Below are 14,783 nucleotides of genomic sequence, written 5' to 3'. Positions count from 1 at the left end.
CAAACATGCATTCAAACCTAGTTAATTCTACTCAAATATGCATGAAATAGCTTCTGAAATCAAACAAAAACATCAACAACAACCCAGGAACAGATTCAATCAATTTTCTTTGAAAACCATATTTTGAGCTAAAACTTCCAATTTTGAGCAAAGCAATTTAACACTCATTACTAACAACCTAATTAATCACAAATCAACATACTTAAATCTCAGAACCAACAACAACATTTCAGCAGCAACAACCACAAAGATTCAAGCATGCAACAACCATTTTCATCATAAGTTTCAAGAAAAACAAAGTAAGAAACTAAAGCCAAGAAATACCTCAATGAAAATCACTTTGATCTTGCTAAAATAACTTGAATTCAACAAAGAAATCCAGCCCTAGCTGCTCCCCAAGCTTGGCCGAAAATGAGAGGAAAAGAGAGAGAGTTTTCTTTTGAAATTTCTATTTTTCTAACTTAGCATATTTTTTGTGAAAAATGAAAATGAAATAACTAACCAAGCATTATTCATTTCAGCCAAAATAATCAATTAAAATAAACATTTAATCCATTTAATAAATCACATAAGACAAAACACTAATGGGGCAAAAAGACCATTTTGCCCCTCCACCATAAAATCACATAAAAATCACTAAAGGGGGTATTTTTGGGAAATTCTAAATTCCCGGCCATTCCCGACATTCCCAATGTCAAAAACCCGTCCCCAAACTACTAACATACTAAGTTGTGATTTCTACTGAGCCAAACGCCGAGTTCCAAAAGACCGGACACCGGAAATGCAAAATATGCAAGATACTGAATAACATAAATAACAGTATAATAAATTATTTAAATAGCTATAAATAATTTCATAATTAATCACAATTAACTGCTAATTCCCAAATTAACTAAGCGGGCTTTACAAATTGTATACATAATTTTTAAGAATTTCATATAAATATGTGTGGATTGAATTGGATCGGTTACTTTTACATGTTAATCAACATCCAATCCCCAAAAGTATTAATATTTGCACTTTACAAATTAGACTGGATCGAATTGTGTAGATTAGATTGGATTAACTATTATTTGAACACCCCTATTTTAAAGATATGCACGCTGTTATCCCAATTTTCGTCCTCTCAACGTGGCAGTACTTACATGGACAAAATTAGCGCCACATGGCAATACAGCTCACCAATAAGAAGGCCAAGTAAATACCTTAGCAAATAGGGATCCCAGCACTCAAACGGCCATCAAATGATAGACCAACTTCCTCACAGAGGGTGGCCGACTAGACTTGGCTGGCCCTATGGCCGGCCAGCCTCTAGACAACACCATGGTAGGCCAGCCAGAGAAAGGCCTACAAGATTCTTTGTGCAATCCCACACATGTACAACATATTTTGGGATGGAAATTGGGTCCCAAAATCCCAATAGAATAGCTAAATAATATCTATATTTAAGGGCATTTTGGTCTTTTATAATTAATTAATTAAAGATACAAATAACCAGGGTTTCAAATTTTAAATTAGTGTTTTAGGCTTCCTATATAAAGGCCTTCACTCTAACCTAGAAACCAAAGCTCAGTTTAAGACTGATACTAGCCTCCACGCTCTATGAGAGGGTTCTGAAGCGTATTTTCTCAACATTGAGACATGGAATACGTTGTGAACTGCTGATAAGGCTGGAGGCAATGCTAACCGATATGCCACTTGACCTATCTTCTCGAGAATCTCGAAAGGTCCAGTAAATCTAAGGCATAACTTGCCTCTTTTCCCGAAACGTTTAATCCCCTTCATCGGAGATACCCGTAAAAACACATGTTCCCCTACTTGGAACTCAACATCTCTGCGTTTCGGATCTGCGTAACTCTTCTGTCTGCTCTGTGAGGCAAGCATTCTAGCTTTTATTTTTTCTATCGCCTCATTGGTCCGCTGTACTGACTCAGGACCTAGGTATTTCCTCTCCCCTGTCTCATCCCAGTGGATAGGGGATCTACACTTTCTACCGTACAACAATTCATAGGGAGCCATCCCTATCGTACTCTGATAACTGTTGTTGTACGAAAATTCAATCAACGGTAGATATTTACTCCATGAACCCTCAAAGTCCATAACACAGGCTCTCAACATATCCTCCAATATCTGAATTGTCCTTTCGGACTGACCATCTGTCTGAGGATGGAATGCTGTACTGAATTTTAGCTTTGTACCCATTGCCCGTTGCAAACTTTGCCAAAATTTGGAGGTAAACTTCGGATCCCTGTCCGAAACTATAGACTTCGGTACCCCGTGAAGTCTCACTATCTCCCTGACATATAACTCTGCCAACTGATCCACTGTAAATGTTGTTCTAACCGGCATAAAATGAGCAGATTTCGTAAATCGGTCCACCACTACCCAGATGGAATCATGCAAACCCGTGGTCCTAGGTAACCCGACCACCAAATCCATCGTAATATCTTCCCATTTCCATTCTGGTAGGGTTAAAGGCTGCAACAACCCTGCTGGTCTCTGATGTTCAGCCTTAATCTGCTGACACGTGAGACATCTCGATACGAATTCTACCAAATTCTTCTTCATACCGCTCCACCAGAAGTACGGTTTCAAATCTTGGTACATCTTGGTGGTGCCGGGATGCAGAGAATATGGGGTAGAATGAGCCTCCTCAAAGATCTCATTTCTAAGTTCCGCACTGTTCGGAACACAAACCCTGGCTTTATACAAAAGCATCCCACTATCTGACACTGAAAAGTCCTTGGCTTGACCAGCCAATACCTCATCTCGGATTTTCACTAACTCCGGATCTGTCATCTGAGCGACTTTTATTCTTTCTAATAGATCAGATTGCAGCGTCAAGTTGTGAAGCTGACCTACCACAAACTCAATGCTGGATCTAACCATATCCTCGGCTAGGCAGGGTGAGATCTGAACCATGCTAGCTACTTGCCCGGGACCCTTTCTGCTCAGGGCATCGGCCACTACATTGGCTTTTCCGGGATGATAGAGGATCTCACAATCGTAATCCTTCACTAATTCCAACCAACGCCTTTGTCTCATGTTCAAATCTTTCTGAGTAAAGAAATACTTGAGACTTTTATGGTCGGTATAGATCTCACACTTCTCCCCGTAAAGGTAATGCCGCCAAATCTTCAGTGCAAAAACCACTGCGGCCAATTCTAGATCATGAGTCGGGTATCGCTGTTCATAATCCTTTAACTGACGGGAGGCATAAGCGATGACCCGATCGGCTTGCATCAATACGCACCCCAAACCCTGTTTGGATGCGTCACGATGAACTACGAACTTCTCCTTGTCCGAAGGCAAAGCTAGCACGGAGCGGTAATCAACCTGCGCTTCGGCTCACGAAAGCTAGCTTCACATTTATCTGACCAGATAAACTGCTGATTCTTCTTTGTAAGCTCGGTTAGGGGCATTGAAATTTTGGAGAACCCCTCCACGAACCTACGGTAGTACCCAGCTAATCCCAAGAAGCTTCGATCTCCGTCCTTGTCTTCGGTCTCGGCCAATCCCTGACGGATTCAATCTTCCCGGGATCCACCTTGATCCCATCTTTACTCACAATGTGCCCTAGGAAGGACACCTGAGACAACCAGAACTCACATTTCTTGAACTTGGCGTAAAGCTTATGTTCTCGAAGTCGTTGCAGTACCATATGAAGATGTAACTCATGCTCCTCTTCTGATTGAGAGTACACGAGGATGTCGTCGATAAACACAATCACACAGATATCGAGGAAATCCTTGAATACTCTATTCATCAGGTCCATGAATGCTGCAGGAGCATTGGTTAGTCCGAATGACATAACCAGAAACTCGTAGTGTCCATACCTAGTGCGGAAAGCCGTCTTTGGAATGTCCTCCTCTCGGATTCTCAACTGATGATAACCCGAACGGAGATCAATCTTAGAAAAGACCGTCTTCCCCTAAAGCTGATCGAACAAGTCATCGATCCTAGGTAATGGATATTTATTCTTCACCGTCAGCTTGTTCAACTCCCTGTAGTCGATGCACATCCTCATAGATCCATCCTTCTTCTTGACGAACAAAACCGGGGCTCCCCAGGGTGACACACTGGGCCGAATGAACCCTATGTCAAGCAACCCTTGGAGCTGAATCTTTAATTCCTTAAGTTCTGGCGGAGCCATCCTATACGGGGCTTTGGAAACCGGATCCACCCCTGGTGCCAAGTCAATCACGAAATCAATCTCCCGCTGAGGTGGTAACCCTGGAAGTTCTTCGGGAAAAAACGTCCAGAAATTCCCGAACCACTCTGATGTCCTCTGGCCGAATGGTGTCTGGCCGAGTGGTGTCCACCACCACGGCCAGAAACCCTAAGCACCCGCCGTGCAACAATTCTCTCGCTGACATAGCCGAGATCACCGGGATCCGAGATCCCTGAACTGAACCCACAAATACAAACGGTTCTTCACTTTCCGGTTGGAAGACCACCATCTTCCTTTTACAATCAATGCTCGCCGAATATTTAGATAGGAAATCCATTCCTAAAATAATATCAAATTCGACTAAGCTCATCTCTATCAGATCAGCGCTTAACTCTCTACCATCTATCCTGATCGGCATAGACCTAATCCGCCTATTGGAGATAACCAACTCTCCGCCAGGTAACAGGGTTCCAAACCCTGATTCATATCTATCATAAGGTCTACCCAATTTACTAAAGACTCTGGCCGCCACATAAGAATGTGTAGCCCCAGAATCAAACAAAGACGCGAATATAGCGAGTTGTTAATAGAAAGGCGACTGTGACTACCGATGGGCCGGCATCCGCATCGGCTGCGTGATAGCGAACACCCCGGTTTGGAGTGGGTATCGGCTGGAGCTCGCGGTGCCTGCGGTCGGGCGGGGACATTCCCTCTTGAAGTGTCCGGGCATGCCACAATGAAAGCATCCCTGACCTTTGCACTCGCCCCGATGGTGCCTCTTGTAGCTAGGGCACTCGGGATAGGAGAATCGGGTCTCAGTACCACCAGGACGACTCCCTCTGTTCTGGTTCCCCCGGAACCTCTTGTTCTGACTCGAGCCACTGGAAGCAGTGGGTGCTCTCTTCCTCTGATCAATGGCCGAACCACTACTCCCCCTGCTAAAGCCTGATGCAGGAGGGGTAGGAGCTCCGCCACTAACCGAGATCTTGGGCCGATTCGACATGCACCCCACCGCGCCCTCGGCTCGCGGTGCCTTCTCCACCATCCGAGCATAGGTGGTGCGTCGTCTGTGGTGATCATCGGGTCATGCACGATCTTGGGATTCAACCCGTCCGAGATACTTCTCCTTCTTGCTGAAGTCGGTCGGCACAATTCCCGAGGCTAACCTCGCCAACCGATCAAGGCGAGTAGTATACTCGGTGACGCTCATGTTCTCCCGTGGGTCGGTGAACGAACTCTTTCCTCTTGGCGCTTCGACCCCCTCGTTGTAGTATTTCGCATTAAAGAGTTCACGGAACCTTTCCCAGGTCATGGTGGTGACATCATGAATCTGAGACACCATGTCCCACCATACCAGGGCGTCCTCCTGGAACTGAAACGTGGCGCACACCACTCTGTCGTTACCGGTGACACCCATGAAATTCAGTATCTTGGTGATCACCGTCAGCCACTGCTCAGCTTTCATCACGTCCGGACCTCCCAGGAATACCGGAGGTGCTTGCTTCCGGAACCGCTCATATAATGGTTCCAATCTATGGGCCGCCACCACTATCTCGGCACAGGCGGCGAGGGCGGGTGCCACGGGACTACGGGCACGAGGCTGCGGGAGCACCTGCTGTCTCAACCTACGAATCTCGAGGTCTTGCTCTTCGATCCGGGCTTGCATCTCCGCAAACCGCAACTCCCAGTCGGGACTCCCTGATCGGCTGGGGGAGCCTGGGCAGCCTGTGGCGGGTTCTCATCACCCCGACCACGAGCCCTGCCTCGGGGACCTCTGCCTCGGCCCCTAGCAGGTGGGGGAAACTGAGCTCCCTGTCCTTGATTCGACCCTACGGAGTTGCCCTGACTCCTGGTAGTCCGCCTGGCGTCCATCTAGTTAGAACCGCCTGCGAAACCAAGAGTTAGCATATCAGGTCGTATTCAAGGAGAGCTTACTAATGCCGCTTAATTTGGAAATTAAAAACGAAACATGCGCCTATTCTACTATCAGGCTACTAACATGCTTCCTAACAGGCTTTTCTTTTTCATAACTGAATAAGATAAACTACTAAAGCAATAAAGGCTTACTGAACCGTGAACCGAGCTAACTGCTGATGATGATTGTACATGTCGTGACGATCTTCGGAAGACAACCTGGCGGCTCTGATACCAAATTGTAACACCCTAACTACCTTAGGCGTATTACGTGATTTTTAAGCGTACTGTGCAGCTCGTTGCTAATCAACGAGGTTTATGGAAAAACGTGATTAATTAAAATTTTGCTCTTTAATTAAACTTATAAACCATATTACAAAAGACTCGGGATCCCGATTTATAAAATCATTTACAAAAGTTTTAACTGTTTAACTATTACATAAAATTAAAAGTCGTCTAACGACCAGTTACAAAAACTCCGCCTTGCTGTCCCGAGGATCGTACGCTCCAGGCCTAACCGCCCCGACATGTACAATCTCATAAGCTCGCTCACGGTCCATCAGCTATAGCCTTGCCTTTACCTACACATGAACATAAACTGTGAGTCGACAGACTCAGTAAGAAAAGCATAATAATATCATACATAATTCTAACTGCCGTGTCCAACACGATACTGAGTCCCGCTACTGCCATGTCCAACATGGTACTGAGCTACTACTGCCATGTCCAACATGGTACTGAGTTTTGAACGTTCATAGGGACGGTACTATTGACAAGTATCCTCCTGATCGGTCGAACCTGTCATACTCCGGCTGCTGATCATACTCCAGCCTGTACCGACGGGATAGGTCAATAGCACTGAACCACCAACCAAATGTCAGCCTGATCGGTCGAACCGGTCATACTCCGGCTGCTGGTCATACTCCAGCCTGTACCGACGTGACAGGGTTGGATGGTTCGAAGCCTATATACATAACTAATGTAATCTAGCAGGCTTCCTACAAACAAAAATAACCATTAAAGCTCAAGCTTTGAGTTCAAAACTCAAACTTGAGCAAATCCCACAAACATGCATTCAAACCTAGTTAATTCTACTCAAATATGCATGAAATAGCTTCTGAAATCAAACAAAAACATCAACAACAACCCAGCAACAGATTCAATCAATTTTCTTTGAAAACCATATTTTGAGCTAAAACTTCCAATTTTGAGCAAAGCAATTTAACACTCATTACTAACAACCTAATTAATCACAAATCAACATACTTAAATCTCAGAACCAACAACAACATTTCAGCAGCAACAACCACAAAGATTCAAGCATGCAACAACCATTTTCATCATAAGTTTCAAGAAAAACAAAGTAAGAAACTAAAGCCAAGAAATACCTCAATGAAAATCACTTTGATCTTGCTAAAATAACTTGAATTCAACAAAGAAATCCAGCCCTAGCTGCTCCCCAAGCTTGGCCGAAAATGAGAGGAAAAGAGAGAGAGTTTTCTTTTGAAATTTCTATTTTTCTAACTTAGCATATTTTTTGTGAAAAATGAAAATGAAATAACTAACCAAGCATTATTCATTTCAGCCAAAATAATCAATTAAAATAAACATTTAATCCATTTAATAAATCACATGAGACAAAACACTAATGGGGCAAAAAGACCATTTTGCCCCTCCACCATAAAATCACATAAAAATCACTAAAGGGGGTATTTTTGGGAAATTCTAAATTCCCGGCCATTCCCGACATTCCCAATGTCAAAAACCCGTCCCCAAACTACTAACATACTAAGTTGTGATTTCTACTGAGCCAAACGCCGAGTTCCAAAAGACCGGACACCGGAAATGCAAAATATGCAAGATACTGAATGACATAAATAACAGTATAATAAATTATTTAAATAGCTATAAATAATTTCATAATTAATCACAATTAACTGCTAATTCCCAAATTAACTAAGCGGGCTTTACAAATTGTATACATAATTTTTAAAAATTTCATATAAATATGTGTGGATTGAATTGGATCGGTTACTTTTACATGTTAATCAACATCCAATCCCCAAAAGTATTAATATTTGCACTTTACAAATTAGACTGGATCGAATTGTGTAGATTAGATTGGATTAACTATTATTTGAACACCCCTATTTTAAAGATATGCACGTTGTTATCCCAATTTTCGTCCTCTCAACGTGGCAGTACTTACATGGACAAAATTAGCGCCACATGGCAATACAGCTCACCAATAAGAAGGCCAAGTAAATACCTTAGCAAATAGGGATCCCAGCACTCAAACGGCCATCAAATGATAGACCAACTTCCTCACAGAGGGTGGCCGACTAGACTTGGCTGGCCCTATGGCCGGCCAGCCTCTAGACAACACCATGGTAGGCCAGCCAGAGAAAGGCCTACAAGATTCTTTGTGCAATCCCACACATGTACAACATAGTTTGGGATGGAAATTGGGTCCCAAAATCCCAATAGAATAGCTAAATAATATCTATATTTAAAGGCATTTTGGTCTTTTATAATTAATTAATTAAAGATACAAATAACCAGGGTTTCAAATTTTAAATTAGTGTTTTAGGCTTCCTATATAAAGGCCTTCACTCTAACCTAGAAACCAAAGCTCATTTTAAGACTGATACTAGCCTCCACGCTCTAATCCTATTTCTGATAACTCTCTTCTCCACTCTCTCTCAAACGCCCATACAAGCACTCTCATCACTTAAGATTTTCCAATCTTGATTCCTACTTTGTATCTATAAGGGTGCTATATCAGATCCCGCCTATAGTGATCTGAATATATTAACCCTCAGTATTAATACAACTAAAGGGAGAGTAGGTCATTACCCGCTATTAAAGGGGGACAAACCTCTATAAAAAATCTATGTGTTCCTTACTTTTACATTCTATTTGTGTAACATGTGGGAAGCATTAGATCCATACGACCCCGTTGTCAGTTGATCACGATTTGAGGTTAATAGTTTGGTGCTTTCATTGAGAGTGTGGATATCGTATCTGATCAAATGTCATGGTTAACACGAGAAGAACCCAAATCGCACCATCTGCATCTTCGAGTCTCCCTCAAGACACACAGACTGTAGATCTGAATGCTCATGTTCCAGTCACAACTAGAGTCCCAATGAACATTGCAGATGTGGTAAATCCTATTACCACAACACGCACCACAAGCGTGGCCACTACAGTTGGCCAAACTGATACGAGCATCCCGGTGGATCCAAATAGCAGGCCCTTGCCTCCAAGGGAAGACCCACCATTGGTACCTCCCATTGAAGGAAGGACTCATGGGAAATAGCCCACAGAAACAACAAATGGATCTCGTCTCTAGTATTACGCTAGAGAGACAGGACCAGGGGTTAGAGTTTGCCATTGACGAGCCCCGCGTGGACTTAAGAGAAGATCTCTAGTTAGCCAGACTCAGAGAAGCTGCAAGGCCATGTTGGCCTAACTGAAGGACCACGTGCTGCTAATTTCAATGTATTTACACAGCAGAGATGCAAATTCCTGAGATGGATGGATGACTAGGAGTACATCATTTGATCTTACCGAGACAAATTGGATTGTCGCAATAGAGAAACCAATGATTTGATCAGGGGATTCAACCAAAGAACCGATGGAAGCGGTCAGGATCTCATTAGAGATACACTTCAAGGAAGACTCATTGATAGATCAGGGAGGGTCTATCGACATGCTGACCAACCTGGTTCCTCAGGAACTATGATAGATCTTCCCTTGCCAGAGGGAGGACAAACCTTTCCTCACAGTTCTAACGACGAGAATAGCCAGATCTCGGCAACCAGCGACTTGGAGGTCAACCAGGGATCTCTGGCTCAACAATACCCCCCATTATTTAGACCATGGCTGGCTAGCCACTAGCAGGAGCACCCTTGGATGACCAAAGAATAGCACTCCCTCCTTTTGGGGACCGAGGCACCCCGAGGTTAATCTTCAACTGATAACGACCGAGAACAGGTGGAAACACCCAAAATGGTTATTCGAGAAGTGAAATTGATCACTTCAAAGACCTAAATCCACCAAACTCCAGCAACTGGTGTGATCTACCCCCTGTCAAGACACATCCAACATTAGTCAGCAGAGGAGTCGTGGGTGGCAAGACCCTACCCTTTGCAGGTCTGGCCGGCCATGGAAGAATTGCGTGTAGCCAGACCTTTCCATTTGTAGGTCTGTCCGGTCATGGAGGAGTCACGGGCGGCCACACCTTGCCCTTTGCAGGTTTGGCCAGCCATGAAGGAGTAATGGATAGTTAGACCTTGCCTAATGTAGGTCTAGCTGGCGAAGGACAACATCTAAGTGTAGGCATGGCTAGCCAAATCCAAGACCCGTACATGAGAATGGTTGGCTAGGGTTTGCAGTTCAACACAGGTCTGGCTGACCTTCACCATACACTCTCTTAGAGAATGGCCAGCCATTCCATATCACAATAAAATTTGCAACCCCACCAACGAGGGCTAGTCAGTCAAGTCCCATGACAACAACGGATCCTTCTATGGAAGCACAGTTTGACCAACTTAGGGACATAATTCAAGGCATTGCTAGTCCGAAGCCTTAAGATCTTGAATTAAATTAATCAAGGGGATTACCATTCTCGGCTACATAAATCCCTTGCCCTTGCCCAAATTCAAGATGTCAGTATGGAAGATGTATACAGAATGAGAATACCCGTTGGCTCACATGAAATACTTCGACATGTAACTCAATCTCCAGAAGGTTACTAGTGATGTGTGATGTTGCATATTCCAAGCCACTTTGTCGGAAACAACTCAACAATGATACTTTAAACTCACCCTAAGAAGATTAAATTCTTGGGCCAAGTTTTCTCGAGAATTCTACACATAATTCTTGTCTTCAAGACTTGTACCATCAGAGCTAGAAGACCTTGAAGAAGTTAAACAACAATAAGGAGAACCTTTGAAGGATTACATCTAGAGGTTCATGGTCGAGGCTACAAAAGTCAAAGGCCTCATGGAAGAAGGTCGATATACGGCCATACCGGGGGGCATACTTCCATTGAGTGACTTCTAGAAAGACATCTGATGAATCTCAACCAACAACACGAAGAAGTTCCTTAATAAAGATGATGGCTTTATCAAACTCAAAGAAGCCATACGATAGACCCAGGCAGGGCACGTCAACAACATGCCATCATGAGACATCGTACAGTCTGATGACCTACTAGATGCCCAGGTAGACACAACCAACTCTGCCCAGACCTCCAATGGCAAAAACACTAGATATAAGCACAACGCCAACATCTCTAGGAGGAACAGTGGCAAAAAAGTGGAGTTTAACACTTCCCCCATGACACAAAAGAACAAGGTGGAAAAGTATACCTACTTCACCCTTCTGACGAAGAACCTTGAGGCCATCTTTATGGCCACTTAGGGAACAGTCCCCTACCGAAAGCCCTTTCCTATTAAAAGGGAGATTAGTAAGAGGGACATGTCAAAGTTTTGCCGGTACCACAATGACTTCAGACATAACACCAATGAGTGTCAAAATTTGAAGAGGGAGATTGAATTCCTCATAAGGCGTAACAATCCCCACCTGCATCGTTATGTGTAGAACCACCAAACTCAAGCATAAGGTGCCCAAGTTGGAGATTCAATGCCACCACTAGTTGCAGGACATCTAGGGGCCATTATTGATGGACCCCACATTGTAGGCGAGACTATCAAAGCTAGGGAGCACTATGCTTGAACACTCCATCACGAGCAGTGGCGGACCCAGAATTTTTGTTTAGTGGGGGCTTAAAATTAAAAATGTATACATTAATATATATATGATTGACATCAAAGCATATAAGATATAATTGTCGCTGGAAGCTCAACGAAAAAAATTATAATGATCCTTCAAAATATTACAATCATCAACTTAAAAAGAAAACTACAGTCGTCCCCGACGTTTTTTCATGGCTTGAAAACGTTTCATAATAGGCTCCTTATCTACCATACTGAAAACATCTTTCTCAATGTAAACAAGTAAGATATCGTTCATCAATTGATCTCCCATTCGATTCCAAAGCCTATTTTTTACAATATTCATAGCTGAAAATACTCTCTCCACAGTTGTTGTAACCACAGGCAAAAGTAATGATAAAGTCAAAAGTCGATAAACCAATGTATGTACACCATTTCTTCTAGTGTGAACCATCATTTGTGCAAGATCGCCAATACCTTTCAATCCCATAAATTCATCACTAGAGCGCATATCAATAATGTAAGTTTCAAGTTGGTCATCCAGAGCCAAAAGCTCAATTGTAGAAAAATCTTTGGGATAATACTCAGCAAAGTGAATTAATTTTCTTTTGTCAAAAGCAGAAAATGAATCAACTGGAGAAAAACATGCAAGACAAAGAAGTAAATCAGTATTCACCTCGTTAAAACGATCATTCAACTCTTGAATCTACATATCAATGATATTGTAAAATAACTCCACTCGAAAATAATGCAAATTTGTAATCTCTTGAGAGTTACATCGTGGTCGACCAAGAGCTACAAATCTATCATCCATGTTTGGAATCATTATATTGTATTTTGTACAAAAAGTAGACACTTGATTAAAAGTAGAATCCCATCCATCATCCCTCATAATTTGTAGTCGTTGCTTGCATAATTTTACTAAATTCATGGCATTAACAATATCTTGGTCTTTCCTTTGCAATGCTATTGATAATTCATTAATGATTCCTAGTAAAGTTCTCATGAAATGGAGACTGAATACAAAGTCGAATGAGAGCATCAAGCATAATAAGTTATTTGCTTCAGACCTTTGTTCAGAATTTGCTCCATCATATGCAACTATCCCAAGAACATCAATCATAGATGAGAATAAAGTAACTAAGTTAAGTAAAGTACCATAATGGGAGCCCCATCTAGTGTCACCCGAACGTTTAATAGAAGTCTCTTGATTTAGTCCTCGCCCACTAAGGATCTCACCATTATCAAGTGCCTCAGCTATTCTAACACCTTGTTTTTCTCGCAAAATATCACACTGTTTAGATGAAGCTCCAACAACATTTGCCACACTACTAACCACACTAAAAAGAGATGCAACTTCAGTATGCTTTTTTACAACATATACAAGACAAAGTTGAAGTTGATGAGCAAAATAATGAACATAGAAAGCACATGGATTTTCTTTCAAGATTAATGTTTTAAGACCATTAAACTCTCCTTGCATATTGCTTGCCCCATCATAGCCTTGACCTCTTAATCTAGTCATGCTTAATCCATATCTTGAAAATAACTTATCAATAGCCTCCTTAAGTGATGAAGATGTTGTATTGGCAACATGTTCAATCCCTACAAAACGTTCAATAACTAGTCCTTTCTTATTCACACAACGTAATACAACAGCCATTCGTTCTTTGATAGAAATATCACGAGACTCATCAACAAGAATAGAAAATAATGAATTGTTAATATCCTTGATCATTAGATCAATTGTTTCAGCGGCTGCAACACTTATTATATCCTTCTGAATTTTAGGTGATCTCAACTTCAAATTCTCAGGAGCATTTTTCAAGGTAACAGCTTTGACAATATCATAATGCTCAGAGAGAAAATGTAAAAGCTCAAGAAAGTTACCTTGGTTGCTTGAATTCTCAGATTCATCATCACCACGAAAAGCAAGCCCTTGTCTTAAAAGAAATCGAGAAACATCAATGGATGCACCTAGGCCACTTCGATAATCACAACGTTCTTGCTCTGATTGCTTTAAGAAAAACGCCTGAATATGTTATTTTTCCTTCAACAAGACATTACACTTCATTCTAGCTTCATTGTGATCACTAGCAAAACCCCCAACATGGGTCTGTAGTCTTTCTAGCTTTTTAAAATTTTTGAAACCCTTAACAACAAAAGAGTCTCTCCAAACTTTCCGAGATGGATTGAAAAGATAACAATACAAGCAAAATACTGCATCTTTGGATACACTATATTCTAACCAATCAGGGTATTGATCAAACCATTCCTTGTTGAATTTTCTAGACTATTTTCCAAATGTCTTTTTAGGAAATTCGTGGTGTCGAGGTTGACAAGGTCCTTTAAGCAAATATGGACGTCAAACTTCATCTTGAATATTTGGATTATACTTCGAAATAGGAATTCTTAACCCCGGATCTGTTTGAAGCTCATCAAGATCAATATCCACACAAACTGAATTTGTATTGTCTCCATTCTTACTCGTAGAACTTGGTGACTCAACCATTCTTTTAAAATATTTTTCCAATGTTGGTGTTGCCATACATGTAACCTAAGGTGAATTAAAAAATATGAAAAACACATAATTTGTTAGTGAGTCAATAAAAGGAAATGATGATTAATCCTCATTCTAAGCTCACTTTTTTTACTTTTTTATATTTTCACATAAACTATTTATTTATCACCACCAAAAAATTAAAATATAAATAAATAGTGAACCATGAAGTTGATAATTCTGATGCACAATGAATAAAAAAAATTACCCCTAAATCATTATCCTAACTTAAATAGATTCTTACAAACTATTAAATCAAATTAACAATTAATAATATAGAATGAAAATGAACAAATTTTAAATTGCAATTTCATAGTGTGATGGCCCCAAATTTGAGCTATCAAATAATTTAGATTCTAGATTTTAAATTCTCACTTTTCGAATTTCTATTTCT

General features: G+C 41.6%; 1 protein-coding gene across 1 annotated transcript; it reads right to left on the bottom strand.

Moving 5' to 3' along the window:
• Positions 1-11,305: 11,305 nt before the first annotated feature.
• Positions 11,306-14,302, bottom strand: LOC115695026 (uncharacterized). The gene is made up of 3 exons (XM_061118081.1): positions 12,607-14,302; positions 12,021-12,462; positions 11,306-11,543 (listed from the first exon to the last, which is right to left on the bottom strand). Exons 1-3 carry the CDS (start codon positions 13,565-13,567, stop codon positions 11,306-11,308), a joined length of 1,641 nt encoding a protein of 546 aa, XP_060974064.1. The 5' UTR covers positions 13,568-14,302.
• Between the last annotated feature and the right edge of the window lie 481 nt (positions 14,303-14,783).

This window comes from Cannabis sativa, chromosome 6, assembly GCF_029168945.1.
Source record: "Cannabis sativa cultivar Pink pepper isolate KNU-18-1 chromosome 6, ASM2916894v1, whole genome shotgun sequence".
Classification (NCBI taxonomy): Eukaryota; Viridiplantae; Streptophyta; class Magnoliopsida; order Rosales; family Cannabaceae; genus Cannabis; species Cannabis sativa.
Note: the sequence above shows the minus strand (reverse complement) of the source record. Positions and strands in the feature narration are given on the sequence as shown.